Raw genomic sequence first — 26,192 nt, forward strand, 5'->3', positions numbered from 1 at the left:
GTAAAAATAAGCAGTGATCAGAGGGCGACAATTTACTTTGCATGTAAAACAATCCTTAAATGACACCAACCGTTTTAAAGTTGTGATGTGTAACAGGAGCAGCGAGACCCTGGCAGCAGCAGGGATCTGAACTTCTGACCTTTTTCTTTATGGATTTGATTCTAACTTCTTGTTAGGAAACGTACTTCAATACATTGTTTAGCAGAAACTCCAAGTGCAGCACAGTACATGTTTTCATGTGTTCTCACCTTTTTAAACTTTGGTGAAACTGCAGAGAGAGTGTACTTTCCTTTCGTCTTTGCTCTCTCTGCCCTCTTTACTCTCTTTCAGAGCTTGAGGAATCATCAGTCTTAATATAACCTTCAGTGTATTGGGCGAAGGCTTTTATTTTGAAGAAACAGTCCCCTGTGATGTATGTGTGTGTGTGTGTGTGTGTGATGTCCTTCTGGTCAGACAGCTGTGTTTTTCTTTCGCCTCTCAGGTCTTAAAATATAAGATAGGAGATATAAAGACAAAGTTCCTGGAACTGTGAGCTGCAAGATTCGTTTAGCATTTCACTAAATGGAAACGGTAATTTCCTCATGACAAAAGGAGGCTTTTTCTCACCATTTCTCTGCATTATTCACCCTGTTTCCCATCATCCTATCCCCCCAACCTTACCCTCCCCTTCTTTCTCTTTTCTTGTCTTTCTTATTTTGGCAGCAGGATTGGTGTTGCCCAAGTGACCTGACCCATGCCGAGCAAACAGCTGAAAAGATGCCATGAGTTCCTCTCCTCTCCTCTCCTCTCCTCTCCTCTCCTCTCCTCTCCTCTCCTCTCCTCTCCTCTCCTCTCCTCCCCTCTCTCTCTTCCTCTCTCCATCCTTCTGTTGTACCTGCTGTCACATTCATCTGAAAGCTGCCAGTCTGCCTGTGGCAACAGGAGAAATGGAAAGCAGAGGAAAATAAAGTAGAGAAAACCATAAGTGCTGAGGAACTGTTTAAAGATTTCAGACAACAGAGAAAATCTATTGCAGGAGAGGAAGAAAAAAAAATCATATCACACTGCCAGAAACTCTCCTCGTCAAAATAACTTAGTGGAGCCCAAACTGGATCAACTGTTTTGAATTCGCAGTCAAACACATTCTGATGGTATTCCTACATAAAACGGGTTCATTTATAAACCATGAACCATTGTTTATATTCCATTATAGTCATTGCTTGTGTAAGTTATTATTATAAGCATATTTTTCCTGTTGAAAAAATAAAGTAGTCCCATTCTCTGATTCCTTTACAAAGAACTGTATTTCTAGTAACTAGTAACTGAAGAAATAATTTGTAACAAAACAATTTTTCACAATGAGATCAGAGCTTCTCATCATGGTTTGATTGTTTTCATGCAACGGTTGTTTTTCAGTCAGACTCAACTATGTCAGAGCACTTCAAAGTGAAATGAGGACAAGTTGACAAACAGTTCACTTTCTCCTTATAGCTTTAATGATTACTTGATTAGGAAATAAAAGATGTACTGTATAGAGACACATGGCTCAGGAAGTGTGATTGGGCACAGCAACTTTGGAAGTATGTAAATTACACCCACACATCATTAGAGGGTTATTTGAATCTCGTAGTCGTGGCATGCTTCATCCAAACTCCACCCACCAGGTAGAAATCATGTTTTTAGGGATTAATGGGATCCCATAGTGTCACAGTGATTGCCCCCACAACACCAGCATCACAGACAGGTATCCATGAATAATGTACCTATCATCAATAAAATGACGGTATAGTGATGACAACACACAGCAGCTGGAATACACCACACACACAAACACACATACACACACATACACACGCACACAATGAGAAACAGACACAAACACACATATTCTTGTCTCATGCCATTAAATGGCTACAGTGCAGGAACTTCTCTACGCACACTCACACACACTCACACACTTATGGAAAGAACGCAGAGACACTTACACACTTTCAGCTCAGCTATCTGGCTCTCTAGAAAGTCACACATCTCACTATGTAACCACACACAACTATATATATATACACACTAATCACCCTCATACTCATTTGTCTTCTGCATACACACACGCTGGTGTCCTCGGAGGGCCTGCATGCGTGGTAACCGGACCTCGTGTGAATTCCTGGTCGACCCAAACGAGTTCGACACTCTTCTGATTTTACTAACACCCTCACGCATGCACATACAGTATACACACACACACACACACACACACACACACACACACACACACACACACACACACACACACGCACACACACACACACACACACACACGCGCACACACACACACATACACACAAACTTAAACAGATGTAGACGCATAAGCACAAATGCAGACTTCTCTCTCAAACACACACTCGCACACACTTAGTGACCATCACTGAATAATGAGGTGGCAGAAAGAAAGGGTTTCTTGCTTTCTTCTCTCTGTCTCTCGCTGACTCCGGACTGATCTCTCCCTCTCTCCCTCGCTGCATTTCTTCTCTCTCTTCCCCTCTCTCTTTCTTTCCTTTGTCTTTCAGTTTTTTTCCACTTTCATCATTCTCTTTCTACCACTACATCTTCAGCAGGAGTCAAACAAAATGAACAAAAACACAAAAGCTGGTTGCCTCGTCTCTCCCAAGGTTTTTTTTTGTGCAGTCAAAATGAGTGTAAGGTTGAGTTCTGTAAAAAGGCCTTGCTGAAAAGCACACAGGCTGTTCAGTGGATTTGTCTATGTGTGAGAGGAGGACAGCTGTGTTTGGATTGGCAGGACGAGGCTCACAGCTCACCAGATAACACACTGTCACACACTCCATCTCTAATATTCTCTGTCTTCAACTCGTTGTGTGTTATCGCCCCGGTCGTATCTGGTGTCACACAACTGCCTTGATTGAGCCACACCTGTCTTTCTGCCTAACACACACAAACACATACACACACTCATACACATACACATACCCATATACTCATACACATACACATACACATACACATACACATACACATACACATACACATACACATACACTTTTTCCCGTTGCTGCCCTAAGTCCCAAAAGCCTCAAAGTTATCTAAAAATGCTGTGAATATGTGTGTCTGTTATTTCAGGGCTTAAGACCGAGCCGCAGGTTAATTTTTGTGTTTTTCTCTGTTATTAGTGTGTACACGTCAGTCTATCTTTGGCCTGTGATGTGGACAGTGTCAGCTGGCCTAAGCCTCCTCATCCCCACCCTCCTATAGCCTCAAATCCCCCCAAATCCATCTCTGCTCCCCATGTGACTACAACTGCCCCTGTGCCCCGTCAGCTGCCCCAACACTGCTGTCAGCCTCTCTCTCTCTCTCTCTCTTTCTCACACACACACACACATGCAGACATTTTAATTCATCATGCCTCTGTTCCTCTGAGACGATTCTCTCTCTCTCACACTTTCTCAGTTAGAAGATCATTTACAGTCTCACAGGCAGATTCTTTCTGGAGATGTTTAGATGCCATCTTTTCCTTCCAAGTACCTGAACTTGTGTATCAGATGACACAGAGTACTAATCCGATATCATTGTGTTAAGAATACTTTGTTGGCTAGTGTTGTGCAGGGTTAAACCTTTGTAAGATTAAGATATGAGCAGATACATGCTCAGAATCTGAATTCATAATCTAATTTAAGTGAAGAATGAAGAAAAATAAAATTAAATCTTGTAGATAGTCACTAGCGCCACCCCTTGAAAATCAAGCCATGTTGCCCTTTTTCTGTCTGTTCCAGTATAACATATTGCCAAATTGCTATTATTTCGCTAACGGATAAAACTGCACAATCAACCTTTAGCCTAATCAGTTCTTCTTCATTGCTCAAATAGCACAACTTTTAAAGTTTAGAGTGGAGAAGAGCTTCATGTTTCCTGAGGCATCACTGATACCACTATTGTTATCAGGGCAAAGATGAAGTGGACATGATGAGTACTGTAAGTACCTTTAAAGAAAAACAAAATAAAGTGAAGAGAGCAGTGAGTACTGCACATAAAGTTGGACAATTTTCATTAGACAGATTTAACAGAGCACTGAAGAGAAAAAGCAGGAGCCAAGATATATGAAAATGCTGTCACATCTCCCTCTCTTTCTCTGTCTCTCTATCATTCCACGTTCCTGATTTCCTTCCACTCTCTGTCAGCTGAACACACCCTTTGTCTTCTGACTCATGCTACTCGGAAAACGCACACGCACACACACACACACACACACACACACACACACACACACACACACACACACACACACACACACACACACACACACACACACACACACACACACACACACACACACACACACACACACACACTCACACACACACTCACACACACACTCACACACATACACACAGTGTGCAACCGTCACACTGGCGCTGAGCTGCTTTATGAGGATTCTCATCTCACTTTATCGGCGTTCTCACAACTTTGCAGAAGACCAGCTGTTTGAACATGACCCTCCACACAATCCTCTGTCCCCTTAACACCCACCACCCATATTGTGACATCACACGCACCATGCTAATGGAGACCCTAACTCTGCAAACGTTAGTTGCCCTGATCTGCTCATTGAGTTTTACTGGGCCATATTATAATGAGAAAAAGACGTGCTGGCTTCCCCTGTAGGAAGCAACAGATAATTTCCAAATTCAACATCCATAAACATTGTAATGAGACTTTGGACTTAAAGGACAATTCTGTAAATTACAAGTCAAGCACAAATAAACCTTTAACAGCATCTGAAAGCTGTTACTGTAAATGTGTTAAATACTGTTAAAATCCACCTAAATAACCAGAACAATTTTTCTTTACATCTTCATAGTTTTAAAATTTGCCCCAAAACTACACACAACAAGTCGAGTCATTTAGAACAGTACTGTCAATGAGTCGAGACTGTGTGCTGGAAAACACATAGATCAAATAAAGATGTTGTCTTTTTTTCAGTTGCATTACGTCTTTGGCTTCTTTAAATATAAACAATCACATGCACACAGACAGAGCAAGAGAGAGAAAGTAGAATGAAGGAAACATATTCTCTCACCCCCACATGGCTGTTTGTGATTGGCTGCAGCAACAAACAATGAATTCTAAAGGGAATCAAATAGAGCTGTTTAAAAGCTCATTGCACGTGGATCACAGTTTGACCCCTTTGGACCCACACACACACACACACATACACACACACACACACACACACACACACACACACACACACACACACACACACACACACACACACACACACACACTCACTCGCCACATAGTCACACACACACACACTCAACATTTACTCAACAAAGCTCGTCATCCATGGAGACCAGCATGCCTGGTCTTTTACATCATCATCATCATCATACACAATCTGGTCCCCATTTGTTACAGCTGGGACTGCAGAGTGTGTGTGAGTGTGTGCATGTTTCTGAGTATGTCTTTGTGCATCTGAGATCATGTACACCCATGTGTGTGTGCTGGGACTTGGCTCCACATTGAGGACACGTAGGCTTAGAAAGTGAAAATGCGCAGTTGAGCCTCATGCACCAAAACATCCTCAACTGCACTTGAACTCTGACGGCTCCTTCATTCACGCACTGCTAGTAAAACCGCCTAAGAATTCACTCTCAAATACACGCAGCTCGTCCAACATGACATAAATCCACACTGGAAAAACAAATAAAAGTCTGGCTGAAGGAGAGGACTCGCACTGTAACTTCAACCAAACTTTTACAGTGCGAGTCTGCTTCCTCTTAGTCCGACTCAACAGAGGTATTCCAACCAACTTGTTTCTTTTCAAACGTTGTCACCAGCAGATTAGCAAAAATGTAAAATTAACCTCCTGTGTCTTTTTCTTTCTTTCTTTTTTTTTTAGTTCATTTAAAAAAAATAGATAATAACAAGTGGTAGCCTATCACCTGCTCTGATCTTAATTGGTTTACAGCAAGCAGCTTCATCACCCAACAGATATACGGTATGTAAGTTCATTAAAGACATCTCGTGCGCTATCCATATCAGGATGTCAATGTTTTTTTATTTTATTTTATTTTTTATTTTATTTTTATTTTTACAATATTTCAGAGCCTGTTGTAATTAAAACATGGAAGGCTACAGTAATGTTTACATCATGTATTGTGAAATATCACATTGATGATTATTCAAATATGACAGATACTTTCGAGCCATAAATATATAATGTGCATAATGTGTATAACATGTCCTGTATCACATCATCATGGTGATTATCTATATAAGAATGATATATACTATATATATATATATATATATATATATATATATATATATATATATATATATATATATATATATTTATATATAAAATAAAAAATGTTTCACACTCAAATGATATGAACATTTGCTTGCATGTTTGTTATTTGAAAACAACAAATGAAAACACAATATGATTCAATGATGATATGACTCCTGATTGAATTTCGGTGACTAATCATTATGAATTGCTGCCCAAAAACTAAATTTACACAGCTACAACAATGAGTCAGAATTCATCAGTAGACTCAGGCTGTGCATCTTAATATCTAGTCTAACTGACTTAAAGATGGAAAGGAAGATACAGCAGTCATGCTGCAGCTGCTTCTATGACATTTTGCAGTTTCAGAGCACACAAGGTATCTGACGTTGCACTCCTACAACTCCCTTCCTCAGATGCTGTGAAGTGGGGCTGAACAGACAAACTGCAACACAAAACCCCAGGATAAACACTTCTGGGTCACTGTGCACAGCCTCTGACAGCTGAGAAGAACATTTTACAGTCTGCTCTTGTGTTGCACTCAGTCACATTAACTTGTGTGAGAATTATAGAGAGGATTTATCCTGATGCTGGTTGGATATCAGATGGAAAAGTTTCACCTTGAACCTGCAGGATAAAGGAGGACTGTGACACACGAGAGGTCAGAATCAATGCAAGAGCATGTGTGTGTGGACTTAATGAAGACATGATGGACATGTGTGTAACTAGAAGTAAATGACAACAGCTTCTGCTAAAAACAGGAGTGGAAATCTGCTCTCTGCTGCATCTCTCTCTCTCTCCCTCTCTCTCTCTTTCAGTGTTGTGTGTAAGTAGGTGGAAGAAAGTGGCAATTAGCAATCAGCTAAAACACTAATTAGCTCCCTCTCCCTCCCTCTATCTATATGCCCCCTTCCCTACAAAGTATCAGTGTTGCCTGTGTGTATTTGTGAGCAACCATGTGCACCATGCAAGTGTACTTCCTCGTGAGTGTGTGTGTGTAATATGCGAGTGTGCACATGCATGTGAGCTCGGAGGGTGGGGTCTGACTGGAAGTGTGACCTCATCTTTATTAATGACAACCATATGGAACGTGATTGTATGATTTAGCACAACGTAGCGAACAGCAGACGGCTGGAGGAGGATGAAAGAAGAGTTTTACAGAACGTGGGTCAAGTTTATTGATGAGGTGACACACATGAAAGAGCCAGTGACTGCTGGAGAACAGCCAGGAAGGAGAACAATGTGGTGTTCTTTAAGGTGAAAATAGTTATGGCGAGAAGTGCGAGAGCGAGAAGCCCACTGCTGGAAATTCATCCCAATAAAAAGAACAAAAGTACAAAATGGGAAAAAAAGTCAAATACAATAAAGAAAAGGACAAGGATTAGGAAAAAAGAAGGAGGCAGTCAGATGGTAGGCAGGGTGAATGAACATCAACCTGTCATGAACCCCACCAGCCAATCAAAACCTTTTCTCTGTGGCTATCCACCATCAATCACATGACCAACACTGACCCCTGTCCAAAAACACTCTGCTCACACAATACATACACTTGCATGTATGCACACACACACACACACATGCACACACACACAGTAATCAGGCTCAGAGCTTCATAATTAAAGTGAGAGTCCAGCCGGTGTGTCAGAGAGACGATACAACAGCTGACGGCTTTGTGAGACCTCAGACTGGGGGAGGGGGGGTGGTCATCCTGGGGGGAAGAAGGGGGTGATGGCGATATTGGGGATGTTGTATATGTGTTGGAAAGGTGGGGGCGGGGCCTACATGGGGATGTGGGTGTTGGGAAAGAGAGAGCTTTCACTGAGGGGATTAAAAATAATGGAAGTGGGGAGGGACGGGGGGACTTGGGGCAGCTGTGGAGCCAGCTCTATTGTGAGGGAGGGGTGTGTGAGTGTGTGTATGTGTGTGTGAGACAGAGGGGTTAAGAGGTCCCAGAGGGCTACCTTTGTCCCCATGCCAGAGATTGGGGGTCTGTAAAGACGAAAAAAATTGCAATTTTACAACTGGTTCTCTCTCTCTCTGTCTCTTCAATGACTCTCTCTCCCTCCCTCTCATCAATGAAGCTCTTTGTTTGCTGCACTCACCTTCCTCCTCCTTAAAGGGAATGCCACTCCTACACAAAGAAGATTTCTATAGTGAAGGAACCTGCTCCTTTAAGAACACACGCACATGCAGCAGCGAGTGTGTGTGTATAAGAGAGAGAGGTACTCAGAGACATTACCAGATTTAGACCTTTTAGATCTGACCCCTTTGTGCAACCAGAGGGACGTTGCCATGACTACCACCAACGCTAAGTGTCATTGTTGTGGAGGGCCAATCAGGACAGAGCACATATGTTCGCTGTGTGTGCATGTGTGAAAGTGTGTGTCTGATTAGCACTGCATTCAATTTGATTTGACTTCAATTAGTTTTTCTAGCAGATTGTGCTCCAAATGAAGGAAGTAATAAAGTTTTAGTTTCTGCTGTTAACAGTGCAGCTGCCCTATTAAGAATTACAGCCTTTACGTTTCTTTCTTCTTGTGTTTTTGCTGCACGATCCTCTGGGATCAGCCTTGTAGTTTGCTTAAACAATAAGTCTTGTGATGCCCCGCGAGCATCTACTCCAGTGCATACACAATTTATGATGTTATTAAAAGCTGACACAGAAATTACAGCCTCAACTTCCTGCTAGCGCTGCTTATTTCAGCGACTCTCAAGGACAGAAGGCGAGAGGATCTGGAAGCCGACCAAGACGGGAAGAAAGACATCTCTCTGTCTCACTCGCTCTCTTACACCTGCTAGGGAGGGGGAGGGGAGGAGGAGGAGGAGGAGGAGGAGGAGTGGGGGTGGGGGTGGCGGTGGGGAGGGGGGGTACTCCTCCTCTAGGAGAGCTGTCACTTTGATTCTCATCACCAAGGCAACGGGTGTGCAGTCCCACAATCCCTTGCTTTGTCCGGTGGGGGTGAGTGTGTGTGTGTGTGTGTGGAAGCTGCTGTGCAGTATATCGACAAACCTGCATCTCTCACACACACACACACACACACACACACACACACACACACACACACACACACACACACACACACACACACACACACACACACACACACACACACACATGCACACACATGCACACACATTCCACATTCACACACACTCATCCGCCGAGGCCTGGTGCTGTGCTACCGTCATAGCAGGTTGTGAAAGCAGCAAATCGCCATGGTGACACAGAGACAAATCTGGCTATGTCTGCTATTTATGGGGAAAGAGAAAGCCGGGAATATTCTACAGCTAAAGCAGCTGAAACTGCACTGTGTGTGTGTGTGTGTTCTGTCTCTGCACATGATAAAGATGTTTTATGAAGAGGCCTGAGCCACGTTGCTTAGCCAAGCTCCTCACAGAGAGGGGCTTTGTCATAAGAACTGACAGATACAAGTAGCTGGGTGACAGGAGGGAGAGAGAGAGAGGGAGAGAGACATCCATCAGTTAAAGGCTGCTGACTTAGACTCAGCCTGAAGCGTTGTTTATCAAAACCCGGGTCACGGAAGATTTTGATGGGTCGTCAAGGGGTCACAATAAAAACACTGTTAACTGACTTGTCACTCCACACACACGTTGCTGGTGTTTGCCTGTAGCTTCCAAATCCAAGTGTACTTTTTAACTAAATACAGTGGCTTTACAAATGATCATGATCTAATACTGTGAAGTAAAGATTCACCATCACATCCTCTGTAAAGATGTCTGGAAGAGCATGTGTGTCATGGCCAGCATTTGTACAAGAAGCTGCATCACATGAAAACAAAAGAATACAAGTGAGATGTAGCAAGTTGAAGATGTAAGTTTTGTCATGTCAAAAAAGGACAAACAGGATAGAGCTGACAGTATTATACTGTTATAACAGTATAATAATAATGATACAAAATAAATAAACAACTAGTTATATCACATACAGTCACTGCATGAGCTTTTTGTAGTGATACTCAAATGTTGTGCATCTAGAGAGAGGCCAGTGTCCTGTGTGTGTGTGTGTGTGTGTGTGTGTGTGTATGCATCAAACGACATGCGGATTGCAGAGTACATGCACACACACATTCTCTCTCTCTCTCTCTCTCTCTCTCATCTGAGGCAGATGGGGACACCCTCTGTCCCCCTCCTCCCCCGTCCTCCTCTCCCCCCTGCTATCCTGACCGGGGTCAAAGAGCCTATTGTCATACAGAGCGCCTTGCCTCCACCTATTGTCTGTGACAGTTGGAAACCCTCAGAGCTCATACAAACCTCTGCACATTCAACTGCTCCTCCTCCTCCTACTGCCCTCTCCTTTCTCCTCTTTATTTCACTCTCTCTTTCGCCCTCTCCTTCCCCCTTCCTCCTCTTCCTACCCCTCCTGTCTGTGTGCTGACTGGGCTCTTCAATCTGTCACACACACACACACACACACACACTAACATAACAGGACCTGTGCAGACGTGCACAGGCACAAATAATGCTGAATTTATCAGCAGTGCTTTACTTGGTTTACTGAACGTCTTACTTAACTCTAAAACCGTCTCTGTTGCTTAAATTGAAGGTATAGCTCTTATTGACGCTGCAGTCATTGAGTCAGATGATTAGATTATATTAGATTAGATCACATGAATCATTAATGATCTGTGTGGGAAACACTGCATTGTTACAGAAAATGATGAAGTTATGGAAGCAGATTCAATAAAAGGTGCATAATATCAAAAGAAGGGACCGCAAACCACTTATAAAAGTAAAGACGAAAAGTGTCATTTCATAAGAAATAAAATGAATGCTCAGGAGGCTTAAAAATAGTCTTTTCAATAAATTACGAATTATGTTGGAAGCTGTGAGTATGTGTATAATCTTCCATGTTTGCCGCTTGTAAACACAGTGGCGAATTTGACCTGCAACACTTGGAAAACATATTTAAGTTTTTATGCAACAAAAGTGAAATCAGATCATCTTTTCACAATGTGGTATGATATGTTGCAACTGAAATCTGAATCTGACTGATATCAAAATTACTGGCAGAGTAAGCCTGGAAACAAACTCTGTAGATTATCTGTCAATATCCTTTCTGTTGGAGATGAGTTTTCCACGTCCTAAACCGACCGGGAGGTGGATCAAGTGCATCACTGCACAATGTATTTAACAGCTTCACACAGGAGTCCAGCTGCCTCTGCACTCTGTCCTGTCAGTCTGGAGGCCTCAGCACAGGCCTGGGAGCAGCGGTGGCTCCATCACCCAAGGAGATGCACCTCAGCTGGGCATGAGAATGACGAGAGGAGCCTTTACAATGACACTGCAGTTTGAGTGGCTGCCGGGCGCCATGATGCTGTGAGTGGCAGGTGGAATCTCTTTATCTCTCTCTCTCTCTCTCTCTGTAACACACACACACACACACACACACACACACACACACACAGACTGCTGGATTCTCCATTCGGTACTGCGCAAGGAGGCTACATGTTTCTTTTTTATTCCTCTTCTCGCTTACATAAGCAAAAGAAGCAGACCTGAGTGAGGTGGCTGTTAATTTGATCACAGCACTGGTGATTAATCAGTTTATTATAGCTGTGGATTCTTTGTCCAACTCTTTTAGGAGACACTCTGTTTGTTACAAAGGGACTAAACAAAAGCAATTTGAAATCCACATTCTGCTCAGGTTTGTTCTGTCATCAAAAAAACTACAAAAAAACTGACTTCTCTTGTTTGGCTGTGAGCTGCATATCACTGTTGGTCTGTATCTAATATTAAAGGACGAGGCTTATAGATGTGAATCCAAGTGAATCCCATTCATCACAACAGCTCTCAGCCTGCAGGGCCAGCACTATGATTTATGGAGTGAGAAGAGAAAGAATACACAGGCTACACTTGCAGGTTTAAATATTGTTATTTCTAATGGAAATGTATATTATTAAAATCTTACAATAATTGCAGAACAAACTATTCTGAATTTTAGTTTTCATTTCCACAATTATTACCAGAAGAATATTGATTTTGATAAAAAATATCTGAACTTGAAAACTGATGTCAGCATGTAAAATACAACTTCTTCTGTATGTGATGCTACGTCAATCAGTGCATCTTTCTGTAATCATCCCGGGTTGTTACAATTATATTTATGTTAGTTAAAAAGCTGTGGATGTGTCCGTTAACCGCCATCATCAGCATGCTGGTCACTGATCAAGAACTGTTAGAGTTTGAGTTCTGCCAGCAGGGACGTCCTGTCTTCTCCTCTAACGACAAGTGTGAGGAAACACCAGGAACATACACACAAACACACACACACATACTGATCTGCGGTTGCGATCAAAGTTGATCATTCCAAGTGTGTGTGTGTTTGTGAGTGCGTACACACTCTTTGGGATGAGAGGCAGTGAAAGTGTTTGAGTAGGGTTTATGACTAGTCGTATTTCACTGCCAGACTGCATTATCCCACCACTTCCCAAGGACACACGCACACACACACACACACACACACACAGGCTGAACGTCAGCTAGACAGAGTAATACCTGGATAAATTGCACGCGCGCACACACACACACACACACACACACACACACACACACACACACACAAAGTGCAGCATTGATCTGCGGGTAGGCCAGCCATATTCCTGCTGTTCTATTTACAATTGGCCTCACTGGGACCCTCAGCACTCCCTTATTAAAAGTCAAAACACGAAGGCAGCAAATGGAGAGAGAGCAAGCACTGAAGTGAAGGAAAACCAATACTGATCACCAGCTTCTTCATTTCTCATTATCATTTCTGCTGCTTTGAATGCTGCAGGCTACCATACACAGAATTACAGACACTCTAAGGAAGAAAATGAACTGCGAGGAGCGCAGTGTTATGCAAAACAGAAAAGGGAAATGCGGGCTCCATGAAGGGAGGTGGGTGTACCCTGATGCCCTGTCCCAGCCCTCCATTTGGCAGATGTGGTGCAGAGATTGATTTGCCATAGCTGTCTGCAGGCAGCAGGGGTTACTGACTGATGTGGCCCGAGAGCCACAGCGGTGGGGAGTCACTGGGTAAAGGAGGAGACATGATTTCTATGTGACAGTTACAATACGCCTGCCTTGTAATAAAGGTTGTTGAAATCCTGACCATGAAATTAAACATTTTTTTCAAGTCCTTTAAATAGCAAGTTTGTTTTTATTCCTCATCTTATGAGCCGATTTTATTAAACACTGTAGAGGTACACTGGGTAATTGGGACACCAATTTGATGCAATCCAATGCAATACCATTGCAACAAATATTTGTTGAGTTTGTTATATTAGAGAAAGGCGATGATTCATTTCTTAGGTTGCAATTTATGGTGCTGCTTGAATTTAACCCAGATGTTGAAAAGCCATTAGAAACAGCTCTCTGTGTAATCTAGCCACATACAATATGTTATCAGTGGCCTCCTTGCTTCCTGAGCTTTAAAGGATGGTGATCTGAGTATTTGCAGTGGAGGACTGAGCTGTATGTCAGCGTGGCATTAAGGGGGTCTCATTCTGCATGAGTTCATGTTGGAGAACAGCAGTGACCTTGCCAGCGTTCAGGGTTCATCTCCCAGTGGAGCCTCTGAACACAGAAACACACTCAGACAGCCACTTCAGAGGGAAGCAACAAGCTTGCACGACTTTTTAATTTGACCTTTTAAACTGCAGGACTCCTCTGCTCCAAACTGTGAGCGAAAAGGAAAAATGTTTTCTTGCAGATTTTACAGGATATAAAAATGTAATACTGCAAGATCTTCATCACCTGCAGCGAATAGCTAAACACATGTTTGATTTTGATTGTAAAAAACTTTTTCTCATTAAAATGACAAAAAACGTAGGTGTCATGAGTGCATAAAATAAACAGGTTGTCTCTGCTGTCGTTACTTCTGCTATATGAAATAAAACATCATATGATAGAAGACAGTGAAGACACAGCCTAACTCTGTACCAGATAACAGCAGCTAACTCTATGGAATATAATTTCATGGCTATTTTTCTTGCTATTGTAAATCAGCCTCGTCTCAAAAAGCTGCTGTTGCGCAAGTCTCAGTAATGTCTCTGCTTCTTACAGAAGCCTGTGAGGGTCATGGAAGTGTTACAGCCCCAGTGCTGGGATATGATAGTCTGTCCGTCAGCCTGCGTGGCACTAACTGGTACTGAGGCATTACTCAGCCTGTCTGCCTGCTGACTGACGTCACACACACACAAACATGCACAAGACGAGTTGTCAGGAAACCCTGCTACTGTCTTTATTATGCTTTGCGCAAATAAATTCCGATAAAAAAAGTTATTTATTTATCAATGTCGAAGAAGAAGACATTAAGTATTGTCTGATTTCAGTTTCACAAATGAGGTAATTTGCTCTTTACTTCTGACTGAAATCATTTTATTTAAAAAAAAATGTTGGTGTCATGGACTAAAACTCTGACAAAATGTGACCTCACCCAGCTGAAAAGCATTTTACAGCATTTTCAGATATTTTCTAACTAAATTATTATTCCGTCAGTTTTATATAAAGGCAATTAAGAGAGTAATTGGAAAAAAGTGAAAATGATCACGATACATATTTATTTATTTAGCATTTGAATATAGGCTTTGTAGGGGGTTTCATTTCAGTGCTGTCAGCGGCAGAACAAACAAATCACTAACGCTGATCCATCATTTATAAAAAAGAATAAAATATCTGACAGCAGTAAACACCAAAGCATAAATCAGAAATGTGATGACGATCTCTTTTCTAACTCACATGCTGTTAATAAAGTAACAAGACGGACAGTGAAGGGGTTTAAATTTCAGCTGATCAGCTGTGATGCCTGAGCTCAGACAGACTGCAGACACTTTAACTGGCGTCAATTTACCGTAGTAATTTGACAAATTCAGACGGAACCAAAGTAGGAATTTAATTTAATGGAAATCATCTCGTTATAACTGATAAACAGCAGACGCTTAATGAAGAGGGGAAATGGCTAACAAACAGGAAATTCATTACAGTTGCATGTGTGTATGACTGTGTGTGTGTGATATGTAATATTGCAATTTTCCATCTCTCGGTCTGAGAGCTTAAAGCTGCATAAGAGGCTTACAGTGCTGAAATCAGTAATGTTGATAAAGTGTGTGTGTGTGTGTGTGTGTGTGTGTGTGTGTGTGTGTGTGTGTGTGTGTGTGTGTGTGTGTGTGTGTGTGTGTGTGTGTGTGTTAGTATGTTAGTTCATGTGGCCTTTTGGGATGGATGAGTGTTGTGTATGTGTATGTGTGTATGTGCGCATGTGTGTGTGTGTTTGTGTGTGTGTGTGTGTGTGTGTGTGTGCAGACGGGATATTAAATACTGAAAACCGCAATCATGGCGTGGGATTAAAGACAAAGCTCTAAAATGGTGGCACACTGTGACAGAGGACAGACAGAGGAGACAGAAAGAGAGAGAGAGAGAGAGAGAGAGGTTGTAGAGGAGGAAAAGGAGAAGAAGAAAATAGTTGGATGGAGAGAGAGCGACTGAGGTCGACTCTGAGACAGCCACAATCAGAAGCGATTAAAAGAAAGTCAGTTTTTACCTTTAAAAGCATTTGTTTTTTCATGCAACATAACAGACCTAAAGTATATAGACCCTGATCTTAAAGAGGTAAAAAGTTAATGTCCACATACTTGTGTGGTGCACCATACGACTTTAGTATCGAGTTCTATTCTTATCACATGTGAGTGGAGCTGCAGCATTCTCTACTAATGAGAAACTAATCTGCTCCGTCCTCCTCTCTCTGTGTGAACGTGAGTCAAAACCAGAACATGTGGTCCTCGTCCTTCAGGGCATCTCATTAACAATCAGATCAGTTTAGATTTGGTTCATTCAAGTGGCTTATATGTGGTGGTGAAGTCACCTATGCAGGAATGTGTCCCATGCTTGTGCACAGGCACAAATAGATACTGATGCTATTGCCCAACTCACAAAGTGTTTTTTTAACTGTGTTTTCACTTTATCTGGATGTTGTGATGACTCTTGATGACTGCCATGATCAGCTCTAGTTTGCTTTAGCTCAGCAAGAAACTGAAATGAAACAGACAGATAAACTACGTACAGTTCAGGAGTCACACAAAACACTACACATATGACAGTGGTACATTATGAAATCTCTACTAAATGCATTTTGTCACAGTTCCTATACCAGTAATGCTGAATGGGACTCTCCAGCATCAGTAACAGTTGTGTTTCTTCAGCAGCTGTCTGAGTGAGATGCTCAGCCCTGCGGCTCTGAAACGCAGCTGCAGCCATAGAACAGCAACAGGACAGAAGGATGAAACTTTGACAGCATCAATACTAATTCATTTCCAGCTTTTAGTTTGTCTTCAAGGTTTAGCTTCTGTGTCGGCCCCGTAGGTCAATATCTCAGCAGAGGGGAGAAGAAGAGGAGGGAAGTGGGTCGATTCTAATTATAAAACAGGTGTCGTGAATGAATATTTTATGTGGAGCGGCAGCGGGCGTGTTTGTTCTCTGCACAAACTGATGAACCAATAGATGTAGCCATTGCACAGGTTACATCTTCACTGGCACAGCAGCTTGCAGAAGTGGCTGTTCAGCAAATATGAATTAATTAGGTATGGAAGTAGAGGCATTTAACGTCCATATTTTACTCTGTCCGAGAGGGTGACTGGCTGCTTTGTTGTAACATTACAAGTTACAAAAGTCCACTTTTGTGGGCTCATTTCTATAGAATATGGGAACGAATATGGCAATATATGTTTGTTTGTTGTTTTTTTGCAGTAATGCTGTGCTTGTGCAGTTCACCTTTCAAACAATTGACCAGACTTGGTTCTATTAACAGAGTTATATCTACAGTATTACACTACTGGATCTATTTAGAAAGTCCCACAGAGTGAATGGTTACACGGTATCACTCTATCACAGACAAGAATGTAACCACCAGTTTATTGTGGTCTGCTGTGCAATTAATGCTGTTAAAGTTAATTAGCTGACGTGCCATGGTTATCTGAATCACTGAAACCTGTTAAAGGCATAGTTCTACATTTCTGGAATGACCAGACCAACAAAATACTGTCATGTATCACCTTCTTGTCTCACCCAATTCTCAAATAAGCCCTTTTACCAAAAATTTTTTTTTTTGACTTTCGTCTCCTCTTGATTGAAGCTCTGTGGATGCAGTGTTTCCATAAAATACTATTATGCGTGAGTGAGAGAGGGAGAGAGGGAGAGAGAGAGAGAGAGAGAGAGAGAGAGAGAGATAGGGAGAAGTGAGAGAAGGAAACAAATAGACAGGGAGAGCGAGACAGAGAGAAGCTATATTTGGAGGCGGCACTGCCTTGTACTGTATGAGTATGTAATAAATCTGTTGTGCCATAATAGTGAATGGGGGGTTGCATAGTGCTGTCTGGGTGTGTGTGTGTATGCGTGTGTGCGTGCGTGCGCGTGTTTAAGGATGAATAGCGGCCTGTCTCGGCCCCTAGTACTGCTGCTCCTTGCTAATTGGTCGTCGGCTTAAGTGCTGCTGCTGCAGTATTCTCTAGATAGATGGGATGGAGCAAGAGATGGAGGGAGGGAGGGGGGAGAGGAAGACCGGAGAGGAAGCAAAGGGGGGAAGGAAGGAGGGAGGGAGAAGGTGAAGGAATTATCAGAGGGAGAGAAGGAGGGATGGGTGAGACGGAGCTGGATCGAAAGCTGCATGAATAAACAGGGAAGAAAGGGAAAGAAGGAGACGGAGGAAAAGAAGGATGGAGGAAAAAGAGTGTGATAGATGAGTGGAGGTATGTAGGCTGAAGAAAGGAGAACTGGGTAAGACAAGGTCATGTGTTTGAAACCAGAATCCAGATTCTACTTTGCAGCATCTTCTCAATACTGAACTGTCTGAAGAGGTTTGTTTTAATCTCACTGTTTTTTTTATATCCTACTTGGTTGTTTTTTTTTTTTTTTTTTTTTCTCCACTGCTCATTGAATTTTTCTATTCTTAAACTCATGTTGAGTTTGTGTGTGTCTCATTGCTGCATCGCCTCTTGTCACATTAACTTTGCTGCTGGAATAACAACGACATTTCCCCCCAGGGACAATTATTACAGAGTTAGTTTTGAAAATGTTATTTTTCAATATTTATTTATACATTTACTGTAAAAGTCAAATCTGAGGGGTTTCATTTTTATCTTAACTTCATCTTTAATCTGTGGGAACCAGCTCTCTTCAGAAGTCTCTGTTCTTCAACGGCTGCCAAACACTGATAGAGATTTGTGATAAAGAGTAAGAGCGAGAGGTTCTCTATTTTAGTTTAAAATGATGATCTCATTTTGGAAAGTAATTCACATTTCTTGAAATATTTGATTTTCTTGTAGCTGGAACATATCTTGCTTTGGCTCCATGCTGCTTTCACTCTGTGTGACTCTGGTTTATTATTTATTCTGTCTCCAGGCAATGATACCTTACTGGACTGCATCAACCAAACGTATGAACAGCATTTATTTTGAAAGAAGGAAGTTAAAGGTGTTTGAATTTGGGCCAAACATGGAAGCTGCATTTCCAGACCTAAACCTTTTCTCTGGTTTTTAACATTTAACAGGTCAATGGGATGAGATTCCCAAAACTTCAGTGATCTCTGCCAGCCAGGTTTTCCATGGCAGCTGGGATGTGTGTGTGTGTGTGTGTGTGTGTGTGTGCATGTGTATGTGTGTGCGCATGTGGGGGAAGAGAAGGGAGAAGAAAGGCAAGGAAAGAAGAAGTGCGAATGATGTCTTCTGAGGAGTGTGAGGATAGGAATGACACACTTTGGCCAAGACACAGCAGTAACTCTCTCCTTTGCTTATTATACTGGCCCAGTTATTCCCAACACACACACACACAGACACACACACACACACACACACACACACACACACACACACACACACACACACACACACACACACACACACACACACACACACACACACACACACACACACACACACACACACACACACACACACACACACACAGACTGGTCCTTGCAGCAGGTGGGCCTTTTGATTTGTCACCCAGGAAGAACCATGTCGCATTTGCATACAGATGCCCCCTTCAGTGCAGAGGAAGGGTGGACACACACACACAGACGCGCGCGCGCGCGCACACACACACACACACACACACAGCTCCTTCAATCCTCCCCTTCAGACTGGGGCCCATACAACCCTCTCTTTCTTTCTTTTTTCTCTCTTTCACTTGTCTCCCTTCCTTGCCTCTCTCTCTCTTTGCAGTGCTTTTGGCGAACAAACACCAGGACAGTGGAAACTGTGTGTGTTTGTGTGAACATATTTTTGTGTATTTTTTATGCACTTCCTCTGCATGTGCAAACTGTCATTGGGTTTTTCTGCTTATGCAAATTTTTTACTGTCCGTGTTTGTTTTTTGTCAGTCCATTTAATGTGTTCAAGTGCATTTTTATAGTGTGTGTACTAGCATGCATGAATGTGTGTGTGTGTGTGTGTGTGTGTGTGTGTGTTGAGTGCATCTTGGAGGCTTTTGCACCTTGCATCTGTTCTCGCTGGCAGAGATTTCAGGAGTCTTGTGTGCCGGTGTCAGACAACGGCGGCTTGTTTGCAGACCCCAACACTGAACTGATACACACACACACACACAGTCTTGAACACACGCATACACACCAACAGGAATGAGAGCTGCATTTCAAACCAAATAAATACTTGGAGACCAATGTGGAGTTTAAAGCTGAGGAACAAAGAGTGTAAATGCAGAACAGAGGACAGGATGAAGTCAAGTGAAGCTTTACAGGATAATTATTCACAGTGTTGGCGACTGTTATTTCCAAAAGTTATCATGCTGAAACCTGTCTGTGTTTCACACAGCCAAAATCTTAGTATGCTTCATTTGATTTACAGTAAAAGTAATAAATAAGAAATAAATCTTTGCTTGAATTTTCTTTTTTTCCTTTGTTTTCAAAAACAAGCTTTGCACTAAAAAGTTAATTTTCCAGCTGGAAAAGAGTGACAGTTTGGAATCTGTGTTTCTGTAATGATTGTTAATTTTTCACTTCTTTACATTTGCATTTCTATCTGAGCTTTATTAAACCAGGCATTTGAGAAAGTCCAGGTTTAGATTGCAGGCCAACACTGGTTGAATGAATCTATGCTCTTGAGCATTGACTGATTCACTGGTGACTTGTCTGTAAAACACTTTCTCTCTCTTCCTCCTCATTAAAATGTGACTCGTGCAGCAGCAGCTCTGTGCCTCCCCTTTGCAAACACAAATCAACATGAATTTCCAACATAAATTCTCAGCTAAAGCTCTGAAGCATATTTAAAAGCAGCGCACTGTGTGTCCGACACGTCTCTAGTAGAGCTGGAGAAACTTCACGCTGTGGTTGGCTCGGGGGCAGCGATTACATCAGAGACACTGCAGGTGCTACAACAACACGGAGAATTCGCTGGGAGTTTAACTGGAGGTGGGATTGTTGAGTACGACTGCTGAGGTTTTGTAATATGACTGTAATTTCACCTTGGGGGTTATTTTACTTCTTGCAGGAAGCCATGGAGGTTGTGCGTGTTATTTCACAGAGAAAAGTATGCATCATAGTCATAGATTTGGGTCAAGTAAAAACGCGTTAAGCCACCAGCCAGGCTGCCAGTGAGCGCAGACAGCTGAACTGGATACATATGAAGGCAATTAAATCTTGACACAACATTGTTTTTCCACGTGGTTTGAGGTTATACGAAGTGGAGGCAGAGTGGGGTGCAAGCCACGAAGAGGCACGTATGGTGTATGTCACAAGAAATTCTGCTCAGTTCTGGAAATGTAACTTGTCTTTACAAACAGGTTAATGTGTGATGTGCAAAACTCAAAAACGTGCAGCATTCAAAGAATCTTGGCAACTAATGTATGAGTAATGATTTTGTGGTTGTGTTTAGGTAACTTGCACAAGCACTTGGTTGAGGTTAGAGAAAGTTTGTGGTCTTGGTTAAGTGTTGAAAAAAGCATAAATCTCTTTTAGTGTTTACAGAAACCACGATCTTTCCCCTAACCTTATCAGAAGTTGAGAACCTAAAGCCAACAAGAAGTGGAGCACAAGCTGCTGACCACAGTCTATGGTGGAAAAGTACTCCCTCCACACTGCTACTTGCTTTTATAGGGATTTCAAGAGTGGCCAAATGACCCTGAATGCCATTTTCTTTAAAGGTCCCACATTGTTGAACAATAGATGTCCATTTGCTCTTAATCAAGCAGGTTTCTATATTAATACTGTGAAAGTATGAAAGCACCAGTCAACAGAGAAATGCACACAGCTTGTATTCAGAAACTGAGCCTTAAAAACGAGTTGTCTGGACCTCTGTAACTTATCTAAGCCATGCACCAAGCCCCCTCCACCAGGGCCATGGTCATCACTACAGATGACCAAGCCTTCAAATTATTAGAGCTGAGGAAACCTTTTGGATGAAAGGTGAAATGTCTTCAAGCAACCAAGAAAAGACTACTGATTGGATGTTTTTTGGCTCTTAAAATCATAGCTTGTTATGAATCAAAAGTTCAAATAAAACAAAGAAAACTATAAAATGTAAAACTTATTAAAGCAGAAGTAAGCGATCCGGTCGTTTTGGCTAATGCTGCGTTCCAGGCAGGCTTTTGAAACCGTAAATTACAGCTTCAAGTCACAACTTACGACTTTGTAGCGTTCCAGGCAACCCACTCGTGTTTTTCCGACCTGTTTTACCGGTGAAAGTCACTATAACGGCCACTCGTAACTTCCGACCCGTGAACTCGTACCAGATCGAACTGGTAGAACTTCACAGGTCGGAAAAACACGAGTTACGAGTTTCCTTGAACGCACCATAACAGTCCTCGTCCCTACGTCACCACATTCACGGCGTCCCTTGGCTGCACACACAGCCCTGCATGCCGTTCTCTCTCCTCATTGGATAAAAACTGTAGGATACGAGAAATGTTTTCTCCTCAGCTCAGAGCAGAGCAGAGGGACTGGGAGACCCGTGTTTCGGTCCAAACACTCTATGTAAGTGATTGCTGTCGGAAGATAGAACTATTTAAGACTTATATTAACACAAATATATCACTTACTTCTGCTTTAATGTAGTACTTTACATTTGACAATGTTGCAACACTTTCATATGTGTTTAATTCAGAACAACAATATGTGTGCAATTTTATGTCTTCCACTATTGAAACAACCCATGTCTTCATCTTACAGCAGGACAGTGCAAGCAGGCAACACATACACACACACACACACACACACACACACACACACACACACACACACACACACACACACACACACACACACACACACACACACACACACACACACACACACACGGACACACACACACACACACACACACACACACGGACACACATAACATAACCTGTCACATCAGGGCAGAATTAAGAGTTTAGTTTCAGAAATCTTGATCCTTGGTGGGCTGTAAGTTTGTGTGTGTGTGTGTGTGTTCGTGTGTGTTGGGTGCAATGTAAACCCAGTTACACACACAACACACAAACACGGACAGCATAGCTTCTATAAATCTATCAATCTATGTCAATAAGTCAATGTCCATAACAACAAGCAGCAGTCAGCCGTCCCAGTCTGAAGGAGACTCACTCAAACAACACACAGCAGCAAAACAACAGTTGACTGTACAATGTGTGTCTCTGTTTGTGGGTGTGTGTTTTAACATTATGAAAAATTGATGGATGAAGACTGAGATAATGAAATGCTTCCTTAATGGGTCAAAACACTTTGCACTGATCCATCTGTTCATCCTGACACACTCTCTCCATCCTTCATTTCCTTTAAGAGGATGGATGGATAAATGGAGAGGCAGCTGTTCTATACAACCTACAGTACCTCTCATTCCATCCATTCATCCATCCAGATGGAGCAAAGCTTCACCTTATTTCATCATTCAAACACTGTGTTTATGGTGCACCCAACATTTGCACAAGTCAAAGGTAGACAATGTGTGTTGAGCAAAAACAGCCACACATTGGAATTATTTTATTATACTGTATAACATAAAAATAATAATAATTATCATAATGATTTTAATCTTAATTTTTCTTTTCTTTCTTTTCTTTTTTTTGTGTTTCTGTGTTTTGGTATGGGTGTTGTCAATTATTACAAATAATTAAAAATATAGTATGTATAAAATAAAATATAAATAAAAACAGTGTTGGAGAATTTAAGGATAAAGCTTTGCCTTTCTTTCCCACCCCCGCCATCAATCCATCCATCCATTAGCAGCAGTGGAGGTAGAGTCTTACCGGGGTAGAAGTCTTTTGATTTGGACAGTTTGATGGTGGCTCCAGTCTCTTTTTGCAGCTGGACGATGGTCTGGCCTCCCTTCCCGATGATCGACCCCGCGGCATAGCTGGGAATCAAAACCTTCAGGAAGTACTCGCCTTCCTCTGCAGCAGGAAACAGGAAACAGGAAGTCAGAGAGAACTACTGTAGCTTTAGCTTGTTTTAACTCAAAATGAAGCTGAAAGAGAGAAATGTTACACAAAGCTGTGCAGTGTTAATCCTTTGTCCTCATGCCTGCCTTCTGTTTGTATGTTTTTTCAGGCATTTATGACAATTTGCAGCAAGTTTACAAATGCAAATTAAAGAAAATAATTCGGTACATTTGGTTTACAGGAGTGTAAACTATGCAGTGAAAACAAAGTGTCGGCAATCACGTTTTGACAGAACAGATGCGAGCAGGTGCCACATCACTGCACCAAAGCAGAATAATTTCTCTCTCCATCCGCCCCCTCTGTTCCTTCTCAATCGACCATCCAAGTCTTCCCAAGGCTGCAGAAATCCACCCAATCACTTCATATAGTGACTGATATCCATGGCAACTAATTATTTCCATAATGTGATGATACCCTTTCGGTGTTATCTCTCCCCTTTCTCTGCACGTCCGTTTATGCGAGCCTCTAAACACTCTCTCCTGATTGGTCTGATCTAATTTCAGCGACGGGCCCAAGCAATCTGTTCCTCGTCATCGCCTTGGCACGAGGGGAGGGAGCTGAGGAACATGCCGCTCCTGGGTTTCTGTTATTAAAGCCAATCAGATTCAACCAATGCTCGAGGAAATGACTCCTTGCGAATGCATAACACCATGACACACACATGCACACATTAACATGTGCAGGCTCATGTAAACAAACACAAAGCAGACAAGCAGAGATTCTGATATTTTACCCTGCTAATGTGGAGCTCCACCTGCACCGAGGAGGACAGTGTTAACTCTGGGTATGAAAGGAAGATGCTGTCTGTTTCATGTGGTCTCATGCTGACTGTTGTCAGCAGCACTGAGCTCAGCTAATTGCTCTGACAGAATAAAGATACGTTTGAGTCGCTTCACAAGCTGAAGCTGCAGTAAAGTTCTTATGGAAAAATACATTTGTTTGATCAGCCTGAGGGAAATAAAAACAGAGGAAAAGCCTTTGAACAGACAAAGATCGACAATTCTTCCTTTGATAAAAAAAGGGTTTAAAATATTCATCTTTGGCCAAAGCAAATTTTTAGAGCCAGAAACTTTAACTTTTCTTGGTGACCAGCGTCTGCAACATGCACCTGCCACAGTGAAAGAAAAATCTCCTATTTTAGGATCTTTGCATTGGCTCCTTGTCTTTGCATGAATTAAATTATTAAAATATGTTAGAAGGGTTTTTTTTTTCTAAGACGATCCATAAACTGTGTTTGAATTCAGACTCAAGCTTACAACATGTACCTTGTGATTTTATAGATATTTTCTGTTGGTCTGTTCGACAGAGCATCATAATCCATCCAGGTTATAAAACAGGCTTTTTGCAGTTTACTGAAATACAGCAGACAAACCCTGATGTCATCAAACCTGCAACAACAAATCCTCCAGTGGCTCTCTGTTGTCAGGGAAAATGTTGTATTTGCATTTGAATTGAAGACAGTCTGAGCTACAGGTGTGCAGAGCGACTTAATGAGGTTTAACATTTTCAAGTTAATGTCATAAGACACTCTGAAGAGTAGGACGGAAAAACAGCTTTAACATTTCTGCTTAAGTTGTTGTGGGGAAAAAATAATGAACTGAAGCCAAAAGGAAACGAACCGAAAGGTCACCGCACGTTTTAATCATTATGTTCGGTTTCAGTGATGCCGGCTGAAGCTTCACCTCAGACCTGAAGCGACGACTACACTGACACCGTGACCTTTCCACTGTAGTGTGCTCCTCCTCTGACAAAGCAGCATGTGAGCAGAAACTGTTTGTTCCATTTAGCCTTAAATCTTCATCATTAGGGTCCGGGCAGCGCAGCTGACAGGACACTATTGTATTCCTAGGAATTCTTCTTCTTCTTCTTCTTTCTTTCTTTCTTCTTCCAAGGAAGTCATACTTCCCATGGGCGAAAACTCACCAAACTTTGCACAAAGGTTCAGTCCCATGCCAGATTCACTCAACTCCAAGGACATGTGCCCCCCCCCTCCTAGGGGGGGCACAATAAGCGTTTAAATTTAAAAACTTTAAAAATTCCTACCAAACCAACGGTAGATGCTACAGTGTTGAAACTTCACCACAATGTAGCCTCAATACTGCTGAAACTTTTGTCCACTTAAACTTATTACAAATTATGAAGTCCATCACTCTGTTTTTTTCAATAACTGTAAAACTTTTAAAATGTATCTCCTCCCACAATTTTTGCTCAATTGACACCAAACTTGCTACAGAGCATCTCCAGACCGTCCTCCACAAAACTTGTTTCTCGGATTTTTGATTAAGCAAAAATTGAGCCTACAGTGCATGAAAACGTTTGACTGCAAACAGTACTGTAAACATATACCATCAAATTCTTGATAAATACATTTTCAATCTTCCTGAAAAAAAATGACAATATTCTGGAGTCATGGTTGATGAAGTTTGGCAAATATCAGAATTTTAACTCAAAAACTGAATTTTCTAGAACAT

The 26,192-nt window shown here is 41.9% G+C and overlaps 1 protein-coding gene across 3 annotated transcripts in view; it reads right to left on the bottom strand.

Annotated features, from left to right (window-relative positions):
* Positions 1–26,192, bottom strand: part of nova2 (NOVA alternative splicing regulator 2) — a gene marked incomplete at its 5' end in the record, with an annotated part of 77,254 nt that overhangs the window by 32,629 nt on the left and 18,433 nt on the right. For all 3 annotated transcript variants that reach the window (XM_083984459.1, XM_083984457.1, XM_083984458.1), the window contains one exon: positions 23,530–23,673. In XM_083984459.1, the coding sequence (XP_083840585.1) occupies positions 23,530–23,673 (144 nt within the window). The remainder of the gene's footprint in view (positions 1–23,529; positions 23,674–26,192) is intronic.

Source organism: Trachurus trachurus, assembly GCF_905171665.1.
Source record: "Trachurus trachurus genome assembly, chromosome: 13".
In the NCBI taxonomy this organism is placed as follows: domain Eukaryota; kingdom Metazoa; phylum Chordata; class Actinopteri; order Carangiformes; family Carangidae; genus Trachurus; species Trachurus trachurus.